At 41.4% G+C, this 24,415-nt stretch overlaps 1 protein-coding gene across 7 annotated transcripts in view; it reads right to left on the minus strand.

The window, feature by feature from the left end:
• Positions 1-22,864, minus strand: part of Rbms3 (RNA binding motif single stranded interacting protein 3) — a 767,889-nt gene extending 745,025 nt beyond the window's left edge. For all 7 annotated transcript variants that reach the window (XM_076917936.1, XM_076917932.1, XM_076917931.1 and 4 more), the window contains exon 1: positions 22,695-22,864. In XM_076917936.1, coding sequence (XP_076774051.1) covers positions 22,695-22,820 — 126 coding nt within the window. In that variant the 5' untranslated portion in view covers positions 22,821-22,864. The remainder of the gene's footprint in view (positions 1-22,694) is intronic.
• Between the last annotated feature and the right edge of the window lie 1,551 nt (positions 22,865-24,415).

Raw genomic sequence — 24,415 nt, forward strand, 5'->3', positions numbered from 1 at the left:
ATTTATTAAATATTTCATCTATGTTATAATTTTCAGAGGAAGAAAAAAAAAAACCAGGCCAAGATTTACGAATGATTTCTTCTTCAGTCATCAAACAAATCAACTGGCAAAACTGAGACACAAATTTAGGTCCTTGAACCCCACGCTGTTTGGTCATTGCATAATGTCACCCTTATAAGATGAAGGAAATGGGGAAACTGAGGAGATTCATGGTAAAAGTTATTTCATCTAAAACCCTTTAATTTTCTTAAAAACCAACCAACCAAACAGCAACAAAACCTACTCCTGGAGTGTTTGTTGGTCTGTTTTCTTCAAATTGGCACAGACTAGAGTAGCCTCAGAGGAGGGAACTTCAGTTAAGGACTTGGTTCCAACAGACTGGCCTGTGGACAAGTCTGTGGAGCTTTTAATTGATTGGTGATTGATGGGAGAGGGCCCAGTTCACTGTGAGTTGTGCTATCTGCTGGCTGGCACTTTGGGTGCTATAAGAAAGCAAGCTGAGCAAGCAGCAAGCCATGGGGCACAAGCCAAGTAGGCCTCATTCCTCCATGGCCTCTACTTCAGTTTCTCTCTTGAACTCCTGCCCTGGCTCTTCCCTACGATGGACTGAAACCCGTAGGCCAGATACAGTCTTCCGTCTTCCATGTTTGGTCACTGCTTCCTCACAGTAAGTGAAACACAAACTAGAACAGAGTCTGATGTGTGCCTAAGTTTTTGTGGAAACAACTTTTCCAGAATGTTCCTTCTATCTTTAAAGGAAAAAAAAATGTATTATTTTTAAATGACCTGAGCCTTTCGTAATTTACAGAGTGAAGAGATAGACATGTCATTGAGTAATTTGAAGGTTTAACCACAGAAGTTTCCAGTATACACAGTTCATCTCATATAACATTTTGTAATGGGCCTGGTTCTCCAGGAAATCTACATTGGTATAGAAAATGAAGCAATGGATGACTGCCACCTAAATGCATACACCATGACTTTTCTGTCTAGAGTTCAGAAGTAATGTCTAGAGCGTCCCTGGTTGGCTGAGGGTTTCTGGTGGTTGGTATATTGAAATGAATGCATACGGGTTGTGACTTTGTATCTTTCTTTGTCTGTGTTTCAGAATAAGCTACAAATTAATTAACTGAACTTAGGAAAGTTAGACGCCAACCAGATAAACGTGGTGATGATTTGGAGGTGCTGAGAACAAGCAGAAAGCTAGATAGTATTTAGCAAGGAATAAGGTACGCCTACTGTAGTGAATACTCCTTAGTTAAATATAGAATGAGGCTGCTCAACGTTTTAGAAGGAGAATTTCCATATGGGCTTCAAGCCCTTGCCACCATGGTTCCCCTCCTCTCACCCAGCTCCCACGCTGATGGATTGTACCCTGGTGCTGTGAGCCCAAGTAAACCGTTCCTTAAGTTGCCGTTCTTGGGTACTTCCTCACAACACAGGGAAGCAACTTCAAGACAGCATCCGAAATGGATTAGATTGCATTTCACAACTTCCCGTATACAGCAACAGTCCATAATTGACATGAAATGTGTGACAAATCTCTTAAAGGAAGAGTAAAGCATGTTCACTATAGACTTTAAGAATGCAAAGATACTATTTTAAACGCCTTGGTTTGATGCAGTACTCTGTGCCTGTCACCTCAACCTGGAAGAGGTTGAGGCAGCTACATCATCCTGCCTTGGACTTTGGACAAACTTAAAACTATCTCAACCTCTATTTCCTTGACTCTGAAGGGAAAAACAGTGACATGCAGTTTGCGACTTATGAAAAAGACCAAGTGAGATGCCGTATCCAAGATTCTAAGCGCACATCCTAGTATGCAGAGCTGGCAGCACTAGGGAGGTTCTCCAGCCATCCTTAATACCCGGTCTTCTTCCGCTGCTCATCCGTTCCCCTTCTGAACATGGCCTGTTAGCTCAAGCCCACATTGCCTCCTTTCAGTCCTGGGAACACGCTGAGCCTGTGTGTTGCCTGCTATTAGTTTTCTATCTAGAAAGTTCTTCTTTGGGTCTTTGCATGGTTGACCCTCGCAAGATCAGTTTCTTCTCCCTGCAATCCTTCCTCCCATGATCGTTGCTGGAGCTCCCTCGCATCTATCACTCACACAGAGACCATTTGTTTTCATTGTTTCTGTTCAGGATTTCCATTGCCACACTTATCCACGCATCTGTTTAAACATCTATCTGGCTATACCAAAACAGTAGCTTTGTACAAGTTGGAACCCCGTCTGCCTTGTCTGATATAGGAACACCGTGGACAGGAGATCAGCTTTGTGCTTGTGAAACTTGAATTGCTTTTACTGCATTTCCCAGCATCCTTTGCAGTCAACATAACCACACGCCGAGTTCCAGAAATGCAACGTGGTAGCTGTGACGTGCACTATTCCAAGGCCGGATCCACAGAGACCCTTTCATGGGTGTCCTCTATTCCTCCCTCTCCTGTTTGCAGATGACAGGAAGGGGTCCTTAGGGTGGATACATAATGAAACTAGGACCTTATTTATTATTCAGGAAACCTTCCAAACAGAATAGATTTCACATGAATAAGAAATAAGGGTTTCTTTCTCTTCTTTCTTTCTTTCTTTCTTTCTTTCTTTCTTTCTTTCTTTCTTTCTTTCTTTCTTTCTTCCCTTTCTCCTCCTCCTTTTCTTTCTTCTTCTCTTCACTTTTAGAGAGCCTCTGGACTTTGGAAATGTGTTTGTTCCAGCAATAGCCTCACTTGAGGACATTCATTCCAAGACTTACAAAACTACCTGGCGTGTTGCAGGTCCAAAATTAATATGGGATTAGGATGGATTAAATAGCAAAACAGCCCCATTGGTGTCATTATGTGTCGCAGTATATCAAGTCTTTGTGCCTAAATTATATTCTTCCAAAGCACATCAAAGAAGGCAGGAGCAGACTGGGATAAGAAAGTCCATTGCAGGGTGTTCCGTGGCCTCCGAGGTATGCAGAGTGCTTGAGAGTCAAGACTCAGCTCTCCTGGGTGTTAGAAGTTTAGTGAATATTAATATGAGAAAAAAAGAAATCAAAGGGATTTTTGTGCATAGTATTTTCCATTCCCAACACTGACATTTCTTGTTTGGGTTCATAAAGGGAATATGAAAGACTCATAAAATCCTAAATGAATTGTGCCATAAATGTTAATGGCCATGGATAGCGGTGTTAAGTACCACTCCAAGGCAATGCTACTACAAGGTAAATCTCTAAATGCTACCTTAGCATGAAGGCAAGACCAATGCCAGGGCCCAGAGTGTACACTGAACAGCCCCTGCCCCACCTTTCGAGCTGGGACTGCTTTGATCTTACAAAGTCTTGGCTGGCCATCAAAAGTTATTTCTTTAAACAACACAGGTCTCCATGCCTGAAAAGAATTGTTTTACAAAACTGTTTGCTCTCTCTGTCTCTCTTTCATCTCTCTCTGCCTCTCACATTCTGTTTCCATCTTTCTCCCTCTCTGCCTAGATGTACATGTATGCACGTTCATGTAAAGGCCAGCAAACAACCGTGGATGTTTTTAATGAATTGCCCATGTGTCTTTTTTTGTATCAGACTGGTCTAGAATTCACTAAGCGTTCTGCTCTGGCCAGCCAGTGAGCCCTGGGATCCTCATGTATCTGCCTTTCTAGCTAGGATTATAAGCATGTTCTATTCTCTCTCTCTCTCTCTCTCTCTCTCTCTCTCTCTCTCTCTCTCTCTCTCTCGGGGGGGGGTCTGGGTCTGGGTCTGGGTCTGGGTCTTTGGGTCTGTGGGCCTCTGGGTAGAGGTTATGGGGATTGAATTCAGGTTCTCATGCTTGCAATACAATCCCTTTGCAGTTGATCTCTGCAGCTCCTGTGTTATGTACTTTAATGAATAAATTCCAAAGGCCTCCTTATTAGACTTTGAATTATCTTGTTAAGTAATCTTGAAGACCCTGAAGATGATGTCACTGCCTCATCTTTAGGCACAATTATTATTCCAGGAATCTCAGAACCTTGTTGTCTCCATTTAAAAAGCAGCAACAAGTTATAATATATTATATATTAATAATACACATGCTAGAATGCAGGCTAAATGTCAATGGAGCAAACAGTTGACTACCTAAAAGGGCATCTTACTTAGGTGGTTTTGAATAGACATTCTTAGTCTTGTAGCAGATTCCTTCAAGAAGGCTCATTACTTGGGGCCATTTGAACCAAGAGATCTGAGAACTGGTCTCCACTGAGAAGCCCTCCTGCAGGCACCCAGGCCAGTCAGAGGAGCACTGAATCTGTTAATATGCCACACCAAAGAGATGGAAAACAGGCAAGCATCAAGGTTTGAATTTTTATGACATATTTTACAATTACATTACCAGGAAACTTCAGATATCCATGTGCTCTCTAGAAAGTTCCCTCCTGGTCTGAATTGTGCAGCTTTTAGAGTTCTATGTATATTGCAAACTTCTGTCATTAATGAAACTTATTGCACTGACAAGAGATTAGAGACTTGAATCTATGAAACACATTTGAAATATTGACAGTAATAAATTTCTAAGAACTCCATTACATTTTATTTAATCGGACATCTATTGACTTACATTTTTAAATAAATATATAATAGGTCAGACAAGAAAACATTGGTGAAAGCATCTTTTTAAATCACATTTTAAAACACACAAGCTAAAAGATGTCAGGTCACAGCCCTTTTATTTTTAATTTAAAAAAAAAAAACCTCATTTGTTTATTAACATGGTTACATTTGTGATTCTTTTGAAAGGCAAAGTGTAAATGGCCTCAGGATTGCCAATTTTCAAATGTCATGGACTTAACTCTAGTGCTTTTATGATAAAAATACAGTTTTAGAATATGGCAAGCACCTCTCTGTCACTCTGCTTTCTAATAGTACCCTGCCTTCACCCAGGGGCACACACAGCCCATCGTTATAAAAACAAAGGCCAACAGAAAACAGGAATGATCCTCAATAAGATATGTTTAAATATTTCTTCATAAAACCACGTTATTTTCATTCTAACTTTAGAGGGAGACATATATTAGTTTTCTAGCAAGTCAGTGTCCGTTGTTATGTCTGCTGTTGAATAAAAGAATGTATCCAATGGTGCATAGATCTGTAAAAAAAAGATTGATCTATCCAGCATTGGAAGAAATACAAATTAAACAAATACAATAGTCGGCCTGGAGAGATGGTTTAGCCATTAGGAGTTCATTGCTCTTGCAGAGGACCTATCTGGGTTTGGTTCCCGGCACCCATGTGGCAGCTCAAACCATTTTTAAGGCTACTTCCAGGGGATCCAATACCTTCTTCTGGCCCCAGAAGGCATTATGTGCATAATGTTCATACATGTAGGCCAATCACTCATTACACATAAAGATAAATAAAGCGTTAAGAAAATAATACAATAGAATGTTTACCCAAAATAGCAAAAGTAGGAATGAGTGGTGGAGTCCAAGATAGGCCAGAGTGGTGAGCACCATTCTGTGTACACCAGTGCCAGTTTAGCCTTCCAGATGATACCAGGGCCAGGTCAGCTTTCCTGATGATACCAGGGCCAAGTCAGCATCTCAGCAGAAAATTTCAGTGAACGGTTGAAAAGATGGCTCAGAGAGTAAATAGTTGTTTTCAGACCAGAGTTTGAAGCCTTAGCACACATATTAAAGTTAAATAGAACTGGTGGATGGCTAGCAATCTCAAAATTACAGAACTGGAAGGAAACAGGAGTCCACTGGAATTATCTGGCTAGCTAATGAGCTCTGGGCACAAATGAGACACCAACTCAATATATAAGATGGAAAATCAATTAGGGAATATGTGTGTGTGTGTGTGTGTGTGTGTGTGTGTGTGTGTGTGTGTGTGTTTTCACATACATATACACCAATACATATAGATACATGCCATATACACAAGAATAAATCTGAATATACTCCCAGTGAGAGCAGTTCTACTTTTCTCGAGAAGTCTTAAGGAAGCCTCACAAATATGGAGGGGTATGTTCATATGTAAGGCATTATACACTCACATATACATATACACATATAAATATTATAATTGTAAGAGCAAAAGATGATTGGATACAGCCTCATTGAGGCCGAATAAAGGGAATAATTAACTATTTCAACATAAAAGCATATTATTATAGTTTATGTCAAAATAAAAAAGAAATCACATAGTGCATTTATAGATAGGGAACAAGGGTTTTTGAGGCATGGTCTTATGTAGCCCATTTGGCTTTCAACTTGCTATGTAGCTGAAGAAGATCTTGAATTTCTGATTCTCCTGCTTCTATCTTCTGAGGATTGTGATTACAGTGTGTGACACCACACTGGGGCTGTGGATGCTAGGGATTGAACCCACGGGCAGGTGCATGATAGGAGAATACTCTATCTACTGAGCTCTTGCCCTGGCTTCTCCGTGGGGAACTTGGAGGAACAGCACTTTTGTGATAACAGACTTCTTGGTCTGGTTGGTCTGTATATAATCTGAGATTGTACAGGACTTGAGTGCATATGGTGTTGTTGCACCCTTGAGACTCCCTAGACCACTGGGGACAGGAGAAGACACAACAATATGCCTCCCCAAACATCTGAGCCCACTAAGTCACTCCTTACATCCCAGTACCAATATCAATGATGACTAGCTAAAGATGGATTATCAATGAAAGGTAGATTGGTTAGGTTATTTACTCTGATTGTCCATAAGAAGAGCAAGGGAAAAAAGAAACAAACACATAGGATTTATAATAAAAGCAGCTTTTCAAGTAACACAAAGCTTTGCTTGTTTTCGTACAAAGTAAGGATAGTGGGTTGGTGAGATGGTTCAATAGCTATAAGTGCTTGGAGGAGAAGACTGAACATCTTTAGAACCTGTCATTGAATGGAAGAACCAACTGTAAAGCTGTTCTCTGTTCTCCACACACACACTATAGCATATACTTTACAGCATACACACACACACAGACACAGACACACACACACACACACACACGCACACGCGCACACACACACACATCATGTGCAAACACACAATAGCGTTGATTTTAAAATAAGGATTGATTAACCTTTCATAACTTTCTTTTTTAAACATTACTCATCACAGTATATCACAAATCTTGGCACAGAGGTAGACATCTGTAAACCCAGCGTTTCAGAAGCTAAGATAGGAGGACTTTAAGTTCAAAGCTAGTTTGGGTCCCTTAGCTGACCTATACAACACAGTGAGCCTCTGTCTCAAAACCTACACAGGTAGGAAAAGATGTGTGCCTCACGCACATCTGTCCAAATATCGTTACCTAATCATCTTGTGTACATTTGTCCAAATGTTGTTATCTAATCATCTTGTGTGAATCTTGTGCAGGTAACCACAGCTGTTGGGTGATCATGTGTAGGTTTATATTTTTAAAACCTACTTTTAATAAGTGGACTTAAATGCTTTAACCTCCCTTCTAGCCCACCACCCACCAGAGTTTATGGAAAGTAAAGGTTAATAGGAAAAAGAAGGATGTGGATTTGTTTAGAAATAGTTCTTTGGAGTGAGTACAATCTGGATTGTCAGGATGTCAGCAGTTTAGCTCACACAAATCAGCATAGGTAGCTTGACCCACTTGCAAATGCCATTTATGAATCAGCAGGGGCAGGTCAACACAGAAGAAACCACGAGGCTCTGCCAAAAAGCCCAAGTCCTTGAAAGTGGCAAAAAGCTGCCAGAACACCTCCAGAAGTTCTTTGCTGTGTTTCTCTCTATGAAGTCACAACAAACGATGAGCACCAAAAAGTGGCAAGGCAAATCAGCAAAGCCCAGCAATGACCAGCATAGAGTGGCAAGGCAAACCAATACCATACAGTGTCGTCCACTGTCTGTTGGGTTATATTTCTACCCTTTCCAAACATTAAGTTTTCTCTCAAGCAATTGCTCTAGCAAAATATCACATGCCTTTTTACCAGACTGCTTCCAAAAAAACACCACATGTCTGTTCTCAGCAAAACATCCTCCCACATGTCTGCTTCAGCAAAAACATCCTCTCATAAGACTGTTTCCAGAAAAAAAACATCATATTTGACAAAACTCTGTCTCCAAAGAAATCAGAAATGTTCACTTCAATCATGCCGCAATGGCCCCATCATATTCCCAAGGCAGCATTGTCACAGCACTCCATCCTCAGACTCTTAGTTTCTTTCCACCAAGGTTGAGATGATCCAAATCCTAGCACAGGCAATGCAGAAGATCTCCTACCTCATATAGAGGAACTGTTGGCAGTGAATGTTTGCTGAGGCAGCAACAATTATTCTTCATTGAGGATGTGCACACTGGTAGGTTTCCTTACGCCAGTGGATGACCTCATAGCCATGCACACATGGGCAGATCTAACTGGACTTAGTGAGTTATAAAAATAGGCATGCAGTTGGAAGAAGGAGTGTGCTGGGGAGGAGGATATGGAAGGACTTGGGGAGAAATGGGAATACATGATTGTATTAAAATGTCAAAACACAAAGAAAAAGGATTAACTAAAAATAATTGTAAGTAGTAATATCAACCTACTTATATAAAGTAACAATATAAATAACAAAAAGTCAATCAACCCAGTGAACCCTAGGGGCTCTCCACATACCCAGCACTAGGCCTATAAACATGTACCTGTACATGAGTTCTGGGGATCGAACACAGGTCCTTAGGCTTGCAAAGTGCATACTTCATTGATTGAACTGTCTCCCCAGGCTCCAAATATATACTTTTTATGTCTTAAATTACATACTGAATGAGAGGTCTGGTTCACTCCTTCTCTGCTCCACCCTGATGTGGGCATTAACCGTCTCCTTGACTGTCCTGTATGTGCGACCTGTCCTGAGTGGTTGTCTCAGTTACCAAACACTGAGTGTGCTCAGTACTATTTGGGGTTTCTCATCAGTGTCTGTCAAATACTTCCCCACAAATAAAGCAAGAAGGAACACTGGATTAAGATTTAAATACATATAATTTTAGAATAATTATGGAATATTTTTATTATTTTAAAGAATATATATATGTATGTATGTATAAAATCAAAAAATATCTGAAAAGACAAATAACTGTCCTTCCTGGGCAAGGCAAGAGAAAGTTGAAATTTCCAACTTAATTTTAGTCTACATTTGAAAAGTTTCTGTGTCCCAAAGTTACTTGTATTAGTTTTATAATTGAAGGGGGAAGAGAAGCCTTAATAGGTCTTTACATATGAGTGATCCCAAAGCTGCCTCAAAGAGCTGAACTGATAAGATGACATCATTCACGTTCACTGCCTGCGGTTGCCTCAAAGCTTGGTCGCCTGAGACCACACTGAAAGTACTTTCAGAGGACTGATCGATAACATTTGCCTTTCTAAACAAAAGGGTGAAGGGAGCTGATGAGTAACATGTTAAGGTTAAAAATCATGATGCTTTTCATAGGGGAATGGTCAGTGTGCAAGCATGTGATGTCATTGTTTGCTTCCCACACTCGTTTTGTTATGACTGTGTCTGCCGTGTCACCTGTAGAGGTCACAGAGTGCTGATAAAGGTCATTTCTGACAGCCCCAGCATCTAGCACAGTAGGGATGATGAGCCAGATTCCTTCTCCATCCAGTGCCTTCTGTAACAATGCGGTTGCCCTTTCCCTTTGTCTTTTAATTCTTCTCATGTATCGGATTCCTTGTTATAAAGAGAATTTAATCACGCCCCTATTGTCACCATGAATCTTAACAAGATTCTAGGCAGTCTTCTAAAAATCCTAGAAATAGTGCATTTCTATATGGTTGATAATTCAAAGTGTCCTATTAAATGGGCTGTTTGCTTTACTTAGATTAACACATTTTAAGTTGTATGTGTGTGCGTGCGTGCGTGTGTGTGTGTGTGTGCGCGCGCGCGCGCACATGTTGCACTGTGCATGTGGAGGTTGTAGGGCAACTTTAAAGCCATCAGGCTCAGTGATAAGTACCTTGACTCAGTGAGCTATCTATTCAGCCCAACCCTAAGATTAATTTTTAAAAGATGGTGTTTATTATCCCCCTTTAAAAATAGCTCAGTGAGCGCCATCTGCCTGTAGTCCTTGAGGAACAGAGGCAAGAGGATTAGGAGTTAGTCATTCCTGGCTGTGTAGCCAGTTTGAGGACAACCTGGGCTCAAAAGACTAGCAAACCAACCAAGTATCTAACTAAATAGCTACTTACCAAGTTACCAGTTGCTCAACTAGTCAATTAATCAACCAACCAGCCAAACGTAGAGCAGACTGTCAGAGTTGTGAGAGAAGAACAGGAGATATCACAGAGTTCCACAAAATTCAGGACTCAGAGGCAGAAGAGGCCACCAAGCCTGTTAGAAAGTTCAATCTGTTTCTTAAGACCTTACATAGATTCTGAATTATATCCTTCCAAACCAGGCACTGAAGAGGTAACAGGATGCCATGGGAAGGTGACAGTGGCTGGGTCACCAAGGGGGATGAAACACCAGGATTCTAAAACTATAGGAAAGCAATCTCAGGAGAGAGAAGATGCCCCAAGTAGTAGCGGCTGGCAGTCTGGGAACTTCTTTGATGACCCAAGTTAAAATTAATCACTACATATTTTAATGTAATATCTACCTACTAGGTGTCTTACAATGGATAACCCTGTGCTGAGCAGTCTTTGTCATCTCACTGAATTTACAGAAGGACCTTGTTGGGGACCGCACTAGCCCCAAGTTGGGGTGGCCAAAATAAATGTTGCAGCCCAGGCAAAATGTTGAGGCCCGGGCCGACCCACGTTTGGGCGGCCACTGTATCCCGGCCCAAGCTGCCGCTCCGGTCTTCAGGTCGGGGGTTCAGCAAGAGCGAGGGTGAGGCCAGATTTTACCTAATGTCTGATGTGTATGAATCTCTCTCTCTCGTCTCCCTAATGTCTTCTCTCTGCTGTGTCTCCCAAATGTCTTCTCTCTGCTGTGTCTCCCTAATGTCTGAATCCTACTGTCTGCCTCTGCATTTTATATGTCTTACTTCTAAGCCACGCCTCTAAGTTACACCTTTAATCATGCCCTTAGGTCTTGTCTCTAACTCTGATCTCTATACTTCTAAATCATACTCTTAAATTACACACCTTTAATCTCACACACCTTTAATCTCAAGGTATCTAAACCAAGATTATCGGAGTGTTCTCAGCTGTTGTAGGCTATTGTAATCCAAGTCTCATGTCAGGGTATATGGCTCAAGATGGCTGCAAAGCTGATAGCCGCTTTCTGCTAAAAGTCGGCCCCCAACAGGACCTCATGTAGAAAGCTGTGTTTTTCCCACTTTTAGAAGGGAGGAACTTAACTTTGAGACATTTTCTGACTTTGCATGTGTCTGAGTATTCACCTCGTATCCCCTATCCATCCAAGCCAATTCTGTGGTTCCCATGTATTACTGGGAACATTACTGCAGCTCCCCCATCTCCCGGTGCCTCAAAAGCCCACAAACATTTAGCCCTGGAGAAGCACTTCAGACCCATCAGTACCCATCTGTCCCCACATACTCTTTTCTAACAGTTTCTATGAAATATGGATATATGGACTCTTATTATGTTCCACTTATTTCCCCTTCCTGTCTCCTCCATCCTTGCTCTTAGTAGGTATAATGCCAGGAATAGAGTATGCACCCAATGTTTGCATTCTGCATAGAGACATGCCTCATTCAAAGTTGAAAAGAGCTGAGGGGTCATGGCTAAAACTCACCCACTCTAGGGAGGCTCTGTGAGCACACACAACTGTGAAAGCATAGGCTGGAAGCAAACATTCTTTTGCAAGGCAAGTCTTAGCCCCTGAAGAATTATGCAAAAGAAGGGGGAAGATCTTAAGATAGGAACACTCAATGCCTTCTCCTTGAGCCGTGTACAAATAAGAATCAACAAGCAAGCCATATGGCCAAATATTGCAGCTGATACAAGCTTAGTTTTAAACATTGTGATATAAGCAGGGATTAGATTTTAGTGTGTAATTCCTAACACTTTTCTCTGCCCTAGGCATGGTTGTGTGCCTGTGATCCCAACACCTTCAGGAGGTAAGGCAGGAGGATTGCCAGTGATGGAAAGTGGGCAACCAAATGACGTTAGTGAGGCTTCAGATGCAAACAGGCCTCCTGTTCCATCTTCTTCAGGAACTTCAGAATAGCTTACACGTTCACACTGACGTCAAGAATTTTAATGCATTTTATTCTTGCCCTAATGCTTTGTGGAGTGGTGAGCTTATAGCTGGTTGGCTAGTATTTTTTTTTTTTTTTTTTTTTTTGGTGAAGAACATTTCAAGGAAGCAATGCATGGGTGTTAGTGGCTACATTTAGCCAGATTTACAGTGGTAATCTGGAAAAGGGGGAGTAGACTGGAATACTTGAAAACTTAACATCCTTTAAGGACATAGTCTGATAAAGTAATTGGCATTGAGAAAAAGAGGCCACATGAATTAAAATGAGACAATAAAGATGTTTTGAGTGGGCTAGATCGGGGGCTCAGTGGATAAGAGCATTTGCTACTCTTCTGAAGGATGTAGGTTCAACTCTCAGCACATACATGGCTGCTCACAACCATTTGTTACTCTAGTTCCAGGGTATTGGACACCATCTCTGGTCTCTATGAAGACACACACACACACACACACACACACACACACACACTGAATAAACAAACTAACAAACAAGTACATTTAAAAAAAAAAGAAAGATGTAAGATGTGTTGGGAACATTTCAGAAATCTGCAAAGCCCCTAAAATCAAAGTGTTTTCAAGAATTTTCCAGGAAAGAACTATTCCAGAAGAGTCCCAGAACCACCTTAGGATTCATTTAGAGAGTCCTAAGCTACCAGGAAAGCTCTCTAATGCTGTTGTGTCCATGGTCCAAGGAAGCCTGGATATGGGTACAACTTACACTAATGCAAAACCTGAAATTGTCACAGTACGGATACCTTGGCAGGTATGCAGAACTAATTAGATATGGCATCATGGCAGTTTCCACCAGGATTTCAAAGGAAAGCCTATGTGGTCGAAATTCCTGACTGTGTGATATATATGAAACTTTGATAGTAAAGCTGTATTTAGGGCTCAGGAAAAGTAGAGGCACCAAGAATGTGCAATGGTGGCCAAAGAACGCTATAGGCATCATACAAGACATGGCTAAGAGAACAACTGTATAGGCTACAAAATAGCAAAGCTATATAGACAGGATGGCCCCAGCCCTCGGAAACCCACTCGCTACCACACTGTGTCTTGGATGCCAGCTGTGGAGCTGGAGGCCTTAGCATTTGCTCTGCTGGTGTCGGACTGCCTTAGGCCAATCTATTACCACTATTTACCAGTTATTACCTTATAAAACAAGACTACTTTACCTGAGCCCATCCTATCACTACCTCCCGGAAACATAAAACTTTCCTTTTGACTTTTAAGAAACCCAGGATTCTGAATTGCCGTGACTCCTGGAGAAGACCTTGGGTTTCTGACTTCTGAATAATGCTGAAACAATTAGGATTTCGAGACACGTGGTGGTGGACTGTGTGCATTATGTTATTCTGAGATAGACATGTGTCGCCTCCTGAACCGACCAGCAGACAGAAGACAACAGACACGGGATCTCCTTCCCAACACGGTTTATTCAGGAACCTTGAATTACCGCAAAAGCCCCCGAGCTCTAGTTTCCAGCCCTTAAATCTCCGTGTCCTCTCCAATCAGAACCTGCCACAAAGTCATTCTCGATTGGTGCTGAGCACATACGTCACATGGCCCGATCTTACATAACAATGAACAAGCAGGATGCATGCGCAGTAAAGCCTAGCTAGCCTACGTGCTACCCAGGCTTCCTGAAATGGTGAACCAACACTCCAGGAGCGTCTGGCACCCAGCCAGGCGCCATCTTGAGTTCCGATCCCCACAGACATGGATTGTGTGAACGAGGAGGGAGCTTCTGTGATTGATATGAATGAGTCTCACCAAGATACGAGTGTTGAAGACATGGTCTCCACAATGGTGCTATCACCACAGTAGTTTTAGAGGTGGGGCCTAGTCGGAGGTCACTATATCATGAGGAGCAAGGCTTGAAGATGATTGGGAAACTCCAGCCTCTCCGTCTCTCTTTGTTTCCTGGCCTGTGTTGTAAGCATCTTGTTTTAGTTCTTGCTGGCTAGTTTTCTTATCAGATACCTAAGGTATCACTTGGTCTGGGATTGAAACATCTGGATTTGAGTGATAAATAACATGTTTTTCTGTGTAAGCTTGTTTATCTGGGATATAGAGGTGGGTGTTGTTATAGTTCTGCAGCTATAAACAGTAAAACTAACTGATACACTGAGGAAAGAAACAAAACTGAATGCAGACTGAAGACACTCCTGGAATTAAATGGGAAACAAACAAACAAACAAACAAAACAAAACAAAAACAAACAAAAAAAAAAACCCAAAGGTTTAAGCTGTAGCAGTTAAAGAAGCAGTTAAAGAAGCAGTTTAAGAAGGAGATAAGAGAACTTTTATTTAACCATATAATAAAAGAAAACATTAAAAACTTAGATACAGGATATAAATGTTCACATATAAGATCTAAGTTTCCCCATAAGAGTATAAACTAAGCAATACTGTTCCAAGACAAGATGTAAGCAGCAGTCAAGACAAAATGTATATACTAAAACTCAAAGTAAAGAATCACAACATACAAGAGGGTTCTAATAAGACTAGCAACATATCTCTTGGCAGAGTCTATACAGGTTTGGGAAGAATTGGATCATATATACAAATTATTAGAGGAAATGATTCCTCCAAACTAAGGATGCTGCCTGTCAAAGCACTAAGTACTTTCCAGAAAAGTTGTAACTGAGGGAGAAGCTGTAACTGAGGGAAGCTAGTAACTAAGGGGGAAGCTGTAACTGAGGGAAGCTATAACTGAGAGAAGCTGTAACTGAGGGGAGCTGTAACTAAGAGAAGCTGTAACACACAGAGAGAAGCTGTAATTGAGGGAAAAGCTGTAACTGAGGAGGAAGCTGTAACTGAGGGAAGCTGTAACTAAGGAAAGCTATAACTGAGAGAAGCTGTAACTGAGAGAGAAGCTGTAATTGAGAAAAAAGCTGTAACTGAGGAAGAAGCTGTAACTGAAGGAAGCTGTAACTAAAGGAGAAGCTGTAACTGAGAGAGAAGCTGTAACTAAAGGAGAAGCTGTAACTGAGGGGAGCTATAACTAAGGGAAACTATAACAGAGAAGCTGTAATGGAAGCCAGCTATAACTAAGAAACAAGCTGTAATTGGGGGAGAAGTTGTAACTGAGGGAGAAGCTGTAACTGAAGGAAGCTGTAACTGAGAGAGAAGCTGTAGCTGAGAGAGAAGCTGTAATCAAGAGAGAAGCTGTAACTGAGGGGAAGACATTAATACCAGAATTGCCTTGTATAAAAGAAGTTCTCTAAAGTTAAAAAGAAAACATGGTAATTAGAAATTTTTAAAATATAAAACTTACTACTAAAAGTAAGTATACAGTCAAATTCAGTGTAAGGACAGTGTTTGAATCACTCTTCTTTAGTATAAAGGTTGGAAACACAATTCTTGGGGTTGGAGAGAGCTCAGTGGATACTATCACTTAGTGTTCTTTCAGAGGACCAAAGTTCAGGTCCCCTCTACCTCCAGCTCCTTGAGACTCAATACCCTCTTCTGGCTTCTGAGAGCACTGCACACACACACACACACACACACACACACACACACACACACACACACTACAGAATTACAAAACAAATAGAAAAAAATCGAAACTATTAACAGCAGTAACAGTAAAAGTAACATGTTAAGTGACTCATAAATGTGTAAATTGTATTGTCAAAAATTTTTAAGAATGAGGTAGAATAAGGGTTTAGAGGTTTTTTTGTTATCAATCAAATTTAAGTCATTATAAATTTAAAAATCCTTATTAGAACTATAAGCTCTCCCAACCCATGTGCTTGTGCACACACACACACACACACACACACACACACAGCATGCACAAAGCAAAAAAAACTATAGTAGATACATGAAGATAAAATGTAAGACATCAAAGCATATGGCTATGCTTTTGATCGTTTGATACAAACACATGGAGGTGTATCACAGCTGAAGAATGGAATCAGCTGACAGCTTTTGTACTCACAAATGAGCCCTCAAAAGCTAAACATAACTAACTGCTGCCCAGAGAGCCCGCTGGTGGTCTCCCCAGGTGCCTTGGGCTTTCTCCAGTGCTGTGAATGGGTCCAAAAGCACAGGGTCCTGAGGGGGAGTTCAGAAAGCAAGCTTTTCAGGAGAACGGCTAGTAGCCGGAAACTGGATGACCTTTTCACTGGACTCTGTCCACTAGAATTAAGTCCTGAGGCTCAGAAAGTTGTAAGAAAGACATTTAGATACTGCTTCCTGGTTGGGCAGCATCTCAGTATGAAGCAAGCTTGTTGAGTGGACAAATGTCATTACAGCCATCTTGACAAATATCAACATGCACCATGCCCCTGTATCTAGCTTTTTTAGTTGACAGTTAATATGCAATTATGTTTTTTTTTAAACCTCTGTGAGTTGGACATTCCAACACCAGAAATGAAACATCGAACTTCTAACTAGTGAAGGATCTCACCCCACCCTCAAATGATGACAACCATGTTAGGACCAGCTTCGTATGTTTAGTTGTGGAGAAGATTTTGTTGGATGAGAACACTAGCCTTTCATACTGAATCCTAGGAAGGAGATGCTGATGGTGTTTAATCTCTTGGTCTCTGGAGAAGCAGGGCAGGGCAGGGCAGGGCAGGGCAGGGCAGGGCAGGGCAGGGCAGGGCAGGGCAGGGCAGGGCAGGGCAGGGCAGGGCAGGGCAGGGCAGGGCAGGAGGTAGCCATGATGTGAAAGCAGAAATTTAGAAAAAATGATCATTGAGTATTCTAGAAGGGTCTTGAGAAGCAAATTGTATGCCCTCTCTCAACTTTACAATCTTATTGTAAGTTTAAATCATCACAGAAAGAAATGCATGTTTCAGGTTCTGACAATAATTTTCTCCACACACACAGAGATACACACACACACACACACACACACACACACTAGAAGAGGAAAGCCTCATGGTTTCCAGAGCCTGATTAATCATTACATGGGCCATTTTTTCTATTGCTATTCTCCCGGGGCATCTTCTTTTTATATACCTTGAGGAGATGGACCCCAGGAAGATTTATGTGCAAGGAATGTGGGTTTTTGGTTATGTATGTTTGTTTTTGGTAAAGGGCTATAGTGTGTGTGTGTGTGTGTGTGTGTGTGTGTGTGTGTGTGTGTACTATGAAATATATATTCTAAACCTGAGTATTTCTGAGAAAAGGGGACACTATTAATAACTATACGAGGAAATCAGCATTTAAGGAATATCTTAGACATTATGTTAGAAGGGTTCATAGGTAAACAGCTACCATCTATCTGCCTCAACTTAGAATAGACAAACTGGGTTTCAGGGAAAAAATCTATATCCTATTTGTGAGTTTCCATGATTTAGAAACACTGTATCAGTGGCTCTCTACCCTAATGCTATAAGCTTTTAAATATAGTTCCTCATGTTGAGGTGACTCCCCAACCATAAAATTACTTTGTTGCTACATTATAACTGTAATTCTGCTACTGTTGTGAATGATAATGTAGATATCTGATATGCTGTCCTATAGTGTGCACATGTCCACACATCACTGAAGGACTCTTAGGTCCTGGTTTTATTCCTGTAGCTGTCATTTAAAACACCCTGACACAAAGTTCCCTAGGTATATTTGGCTTGTGCTTCCAGCTATAATGCATCGTTGAGGAGAAGTTGAGGTAGGAACCAACCCAAAGCTAGTCACATGATATGACACCCAGTCAACAGAGAAAAAAACAAATGTACCCAGGTTCCCTTGCTTGCTACAGCTGAGTACGCCGCTGCGCTCATTTGGTCCAGAGCCCAGCAGGAAGTGATGCTACCCACATCCAAGGTGGGTCAATTAGCAACCATGACAGGCCACTCTGATCCAGGTGATTCTTGATTCAGGCTCTCTTCTAGACTGTGTTGAGTACATTTAAAACCAACCAGAAATTTTCTTTCACTATTATCTTCAGTAATATACCTTACAACTTTCAGGGAAAACAGAGGAACGAACAAATGGTTCACAAGTTAGCCTTTCAGTGACTGGACACTGTGATTATGCCAGCCTGAGCAAGCCTGGTATGATCCAGAAACCCTGAAACAAATTGTCCCTTTCTAAGACAGAAGGAATTTTGCAATCTGAATTCATTAGGAACCTATGTTTGGGGAGACTCCCCTGGATTATTCGGGTGATCTCTCAAAAGTCACTACAAGCATCGTTATATGGGAAGTGGGAGAGATCAAATACCAGACAGAGGTGAGGAAGGTGGGAAGATGCAGGCTTGAAGATGCTGTATTGACAGTCTAAATGATCAGAGACCACTTGTGAGCCAACACACACTGGAGATGTTTCACCATAACTGGGAAAACAAGAAATCCTTTTCCTAAATCATCTCCAAGGCTCTTCAGAGAGTTAGTTCAAAATCAACTAACTCCTTGATTTTGGGTCAGTGAGACTTTTTCTAGACTCTGACCTTTGGAACTGTTGGAGAACGAATGCGTGGTATTTTGAGCCCCTGCATTTGTGGTTGCTGGTTTCTTCAGTCATGGGAAACTACCACAGATGCACAAAAGCTCTGATAAAATACTTGCTCAGGTTGGGGCTAGGGAAATTCTGAGAGGTAAGTAAAGCTATCAACTCCCTGTTGCTAACAAGACACTCCTGGGGTACTAGGATTCCCCAGTAGCATAGAAACAGAGGCGAAGTAAGTCTGTTGAGTCATATGGGCTGAACACACATGAGCTGATGCTCCTGAAACCCCAGGAAATTAGTGAAATGGAAATATTTACTCATCCTGGTGAGCTCTATACAAAGACAAGAGTTTCATGAGGTAGGCGGAGCAACTGTTGCCCCACTAGAGGCCACAAAATTATGTGACTCAAGAAAACCTCTGAGAATCCATGCAGACAAGATTCCAGAACTCTGGTCTGAGACCACAAAACCTCTGTGGTTCTCAGGATGCATGGAAATGATGGAATCTATTTTCATATCTCTGCAGCCCCAAATCTTTCTCTAGTATTTCAGCTTGCACAATGGATTCAAGTGAAAATTATGAAATAAGTGTCTTCCAGCAGGGTCATCCTAACTTAACTCTCAAGACCTCCCAGTAGTGAATCACTGGCTTATGGTCAGATGAAATAGTGGTGCTCACAAGCCCAAATCAGACGTAGGTAAGGGTAAGAAAGTCAAGAGTTTAATGTGATCTACTCAGGCCTGGGAAGGCAATTAGAAAGAAAGTTTAAATGTTGGGTTAAATGGGAAACTTCAAGCAACCATTAAGACTGATCCTGAGAGTGACTTTGAACTCAGAAACATAACACCCAGGCTTCTTTTCTAAGTATATTCTAATCTGTTATTTCTTTTTGTCTCCTTTTCTTCCTGTGATCTAACCAAAGGCAGCAATGGCTGCTAGGTTTAAGGGGACAGAGAGTGGCTGGGCGACCTCTCGTTTGCCTGCTAGTTTAGAAGACAGGCTAAGGTTTATTTTTCAACACTACCGACAGATGCAAAATTAAGAATTCTACAATACAAATGTTCTTCTAGGGAGTTTCATGCACATTGAAATGAAATGATTAGAAAGAGCTTGGTCTGGAATACAAATACATCATTATTCTCAGGAGTAGATGAAGACATGGGATACTGTGATAGAAGACAGTGTAGGAAATAAGATAAATATGAAACTGGGAAAACTGAGGTAGTTCATGCTTGCATTAATTTATACACTGTGTGTTGTGTACCTTGGGGTAAAAATATTTAATTTTTTTAATGTAATTACACTAACCTTTAAAATGATGATGATAATGATTGTAACTACCTCCTTGGAGTATTTGGGGGGAAATTTATGTATGACATAGAAACAAGCTTGGAAAATACTAAATAGGGAACAAATATCAGCTATTTCAGATGACCTTCAAGTCAATAAGAATATGAATAGAAATCCTTTATTATATTATGATCTGTCTCATTTTGGTTTGAAAAGGAATGACTGAGGGAAAAACTAAATAGACGTAGGAAACGTGGAACTGGTTATAGAGTAATGCTTATTAGGATATATGCAAATTGTATTATGACTATGGAAAGGTGCTTATATTTTGAACATTAAGTGGATCCAAGCTAGAATAAACAGCTCCTCGAGTCTGCTTTCTTTCTCATTGTTCTCTCAAGCATCTCCCAGCAACTGTTTCTTCACTTTGAGATGTTGTAATGGAGCCGAAGAGAAGGCTCAGTGGGTAAAGTGCTTGCCATGCTAACTGGGAGGACCTGACTGCAGTCCCAGAACACATGAAAATCTTGAGTATTGGGGGACTTAATTCTAATCCCAGCATGGCGGGGGGTGGAGACGGATGATCTTTGGGCCTCACTGGCCAGCCAGCCTAGCTAACTTGGCAAGATCAAAGTCAGTGAGAAATTCTGTCTCCAATCAAGGTGCATGGCCCCCGAGGAGTGACAACTGAGTGTATTCTGGCCTCCACACAGATGCACACCTGTGTACAACTGCACTACATGTATAACCAACCACACAAACAACACTTTAGTGGTTTTCTACCACAATTAGGTATAGGGTAGACTTCTTCCTCTAGATTACAAAGGGCTGCTTACCGTGTGTGCTGATGAGTTTTGTGTCAATTTGACACAAGCTAGAGTCATCTGAAAATGGAGAACATTGGGAAAATGTCTCCATAAGATCTGGCTGTAGGGTGTTTTCTTATTGATTGGTGAGAGAGAACCCATCCCTTTGTGGATAGTGCCACCCCTGGGCTGGTGGTCCTGAGTTCTATGAGAAAATAGGATAAACAAGCCACTAGAACAAGCCAGTAAGCAGCACCTTCCATGACATCCACATCAGCTCCTGCCTTCAGGTTCCTGCCCTGTTTAAGTTATGCCCAGACTTATTTCAGTGATGGATTATAATGTTGAAGTATAAGCCACATAAACTCTTTTCCCCCCAACTTGCTTTTGGTCATGATGTGAGCCTAACCTAGACAACATGGCTCCCGGCTTTCTCTCTGACTCCGTTTCTTGCCAGGCTCCTTCCAATGAGCTTTTTCCTGTGTTGGTTTCTGTTTCTCCTGTAATCAGCACAGACACCTGTCTCTGTCATTCGCTTGGAGTCTGAGGAAGGACTTAGCTGACCACCTAATCTCAGAGCAGCTTTCTGTCACTCTCCAATGTATCAACCTAGAGTCTCTGCGTGGGATTTAACACTGCTAAGTAGTTTTCTCGTTCAGTTTCTTCTTTTTATCTCTATTTATAGGCTTTAAAGACTATTTATAGGTGTAAACACTGGTCTCCCCATTCTTTAGGAATGGAGTACATGGTATTAGTAAATAATTATAAATGAATAATACCGATGGCTAATGTTGGAGGAGAGAGTAAGAATAGCTATTAGAGATCTTCTAAGTTCTTTAAAGCACCTAAAACCATCCTTATGCACATATCCTTATTTGTTTATTAAACCATTTATCTATTCATATATTTGCTTAGATGTAGTTGAGCGGAGGGTGACCTTGAACTTTCTACTCTCCTGCCACCACATCCCAAGTGTTACCTTGGGTGCTGTGTACATTGCTGGGAATCGAACCCAGGCCTTTGGGTAAGCTACACAAGCACTCTATTAGATAAGTTGACTTTCCATCTGCTAGTGCAAAGATTGTCTCTCACATGTCCAACTGGATGCCAGAAGTCTAACTACTGAGTCAAAAATTCCTTCAGATTTCAATCAGACAGTTATTTCCACCTTGTCTTTGAACAAAGTCATAACAACTCTTATTTTGAGTAAATTTTTTATCCAGTGTCTTTTACAACACGTTGCTTTAACTTAGAAGCCCTACATAATTTATAACTTCATAATTGTTAAGTTTTAACCATGTGGTCAAGTATGGAAGTCTAGAACCAGCAGCTGAATGGCTGCAGGCCCCATATCTACCAGAGTTGAGCAGCAAGAGGAGATGCGCTGAGCCCTGCAAAGATCTGTGCTAGCCTCTGTAACAATCAGCCCAATCTTCCTGGCCAACAGTCATTACGGTATAATTTCAGCAATGCAAAAACCTTAGAGTACAGTGGTTGGATCGAGACACATGAAAGACACAGTGGCAAAAAGAGGCATCTTATTCTAGAAGGTTCTCAGATTCCATGAGTTTATTTCACCTGCCCTATAATTCACTTATACCAACAACCCAAGCTCTATGTAGCAACATCTAGAAAATACCTCTGGCCATTTGCATCTGTATAAATAATCTAAAAGACCATGGAGCCAAGTAGGAGTGTGCAGAACCCTCTAACTTCTCTCTCAGTTTTACACTCCTTTTTTTCTGCTAGCACAACAGTGACCAACTAGATTTCTAATCAACAGCCAAGAAGAAGCCAGACTAGAAGAAAACAGAAATAGCCACACATCCAACCTCATCCATGCACCATTCTGAAAACTGTGCCAACCTGCACCAACTAGGAAGAGCCTTGAATGGAATATCAACTGCCAGCTAAACATTTATCATCTAAATGCTCAAGACATTCCCACGGCTCACTTGTTTTAACTCAAGTGTGTTTTAGGAAAATAATCCATTTCACAGAAATATCAACTTAAATACAACCATGCCAAGTGTCCAAATACAGAGAGATGTGGTACTTACCACAGGGTGGCCAGTGCAGTAGGTGTAGCTGGCGTGAGACTGGTAGTGTAAGCTTGCTCTTGGGAAGGAGTAGGTGTTCCAGGCAGGTTGGCTGTTGCTCCACTGGGAGCTGAAGCCAGGACTCATGGCCACTCGTGACTTGCTACTTTGATAGGCTCTCACTGTGGAGTTAGACTGTGGAGAACAAAGAAAAAGATGTGATGTAAGAAAAACTCTGTCCAAGATCAAGGCAGCCACACAGTATCCTGCATTCTCCTGGATGGACAAGGCAGACAACTCAGCTATGGAACCATCAGCCCAATTTCTCTGGCTAACAGTCATCATGGTACAATGTCAGCAATACAAAAACCTTAGAGTACAGTGGTTGGATCGAGACACGTGAAAGACACAGTGGCAAAAAGAGGCATATTATTCTAGAAGGTTCTCAGATTCCATGAGTTTGTGGAAGAAACCTTAAATTATGTTAGGATGAGATTAAAGTGCCTTCCCTACATTACAGTTTTGCCTAGATTGACAAGCACATAGCAACGTCGACACTGACCTCATCAAAACCATTTCCCCCTAGCGGCAACATGCAAGTACATCCTTTAGAAATGAATGATACTTTGGTGAGGACAGCAACAAACCTGCCTCCAATTATGCAAATGACCTTCTGCACAGAGGTTACCTTGGTCATTCACCATTAGTCTTATTCTCATGTGGTAAATAAGAATTTTATTATGAGGATCAGACTGAGACACAGATCGGTGCCCAGCTCTAAATGGCCTCCATGTTCTATGGGTCTATTGCTCTCCTGGGGAGACACTGGCAGAAGTCTTGGCATATTCCAGCAGGTCACCATTGTACCACCTCAAGCTAGCAACCTGGTGCAGGATTTGAAATAGCCATTGACCCCAACCTGTTCTACCCATGTCACTGAAAATGGAGGAGTGGTAAAATATTAATTTCCCAGATGTCAAGCAGAACTGGCTGATCACAATGACATATAGGGCGGAATATACTGCAAACAAAAGTCCCTTGTTATCTCCTTTGTCTTTGGATGGCCACAGATTAGCAGGCATAGAATAGTTTCTTTTCAGAGAACACTTTCTATCATCAGATTGTGAGAACCATTTATCCCAGTAGCGCAGTGACTTTCACAATAAATCCTATTTATAATTCCATAGCCCTTGCCAAGTCAATCACTGGGAAAATGTGCTAATCGTATTGCTATTATGTTCTGTAAACCCAGTGGGAAAGAAACTTGCATCCAAGATCCCATATTCCTGTTGGGCTAGGATCTGATAATCAGGCACCTAAACTGCTGACATTTCTGAGGACAGATCTTAGCATCTTGGGATTGCTAGACCTGGAGAGCAATTCAGTCCTTTAAAAAGAAAAATATGAATATGAAACTTTAATCCACAGAATCTGCCTTGTTGAGGCAACCAATCATATCCAGTTGTCCCTGCTTCCTGTTCCTTCTCTCCATTAACATGATAACCACCTGTGTGGTCCACAGAGGTCAAAAGTCAAGAAAAGGGGCAGACTTAGTCATAAGAAGTAGTTGCCAAGGGACTGGAAGCTGATTCAGTCAGTAAAGGGCTTACCATACAAGTGGGAGGATCTGAGATTAGGTTTCCAGAACCCACAGAAAAGCCCAGTACAGAGAAAGGATCCTAACTAAACTTCCCTTGGGTCCCAATGCAGCCTCACTTCCTGCCCCCTGAAAAACCCCACCC

Source organism: Arvicanthis niloticus, chromosome 21, assembly GCF_011762505.2.
Source record: "Arvicanthis niloticus isolate mArvNil1 chromosome 21, mArvNil1.pat.X, whole genome shotgun sequence".
Lineage (NCBI taxonomy): Eukaryota > Metazoa > Chordata > Mammalia > Rodentia > Muridae > Arvicanthis > Arvicanthis niloticus.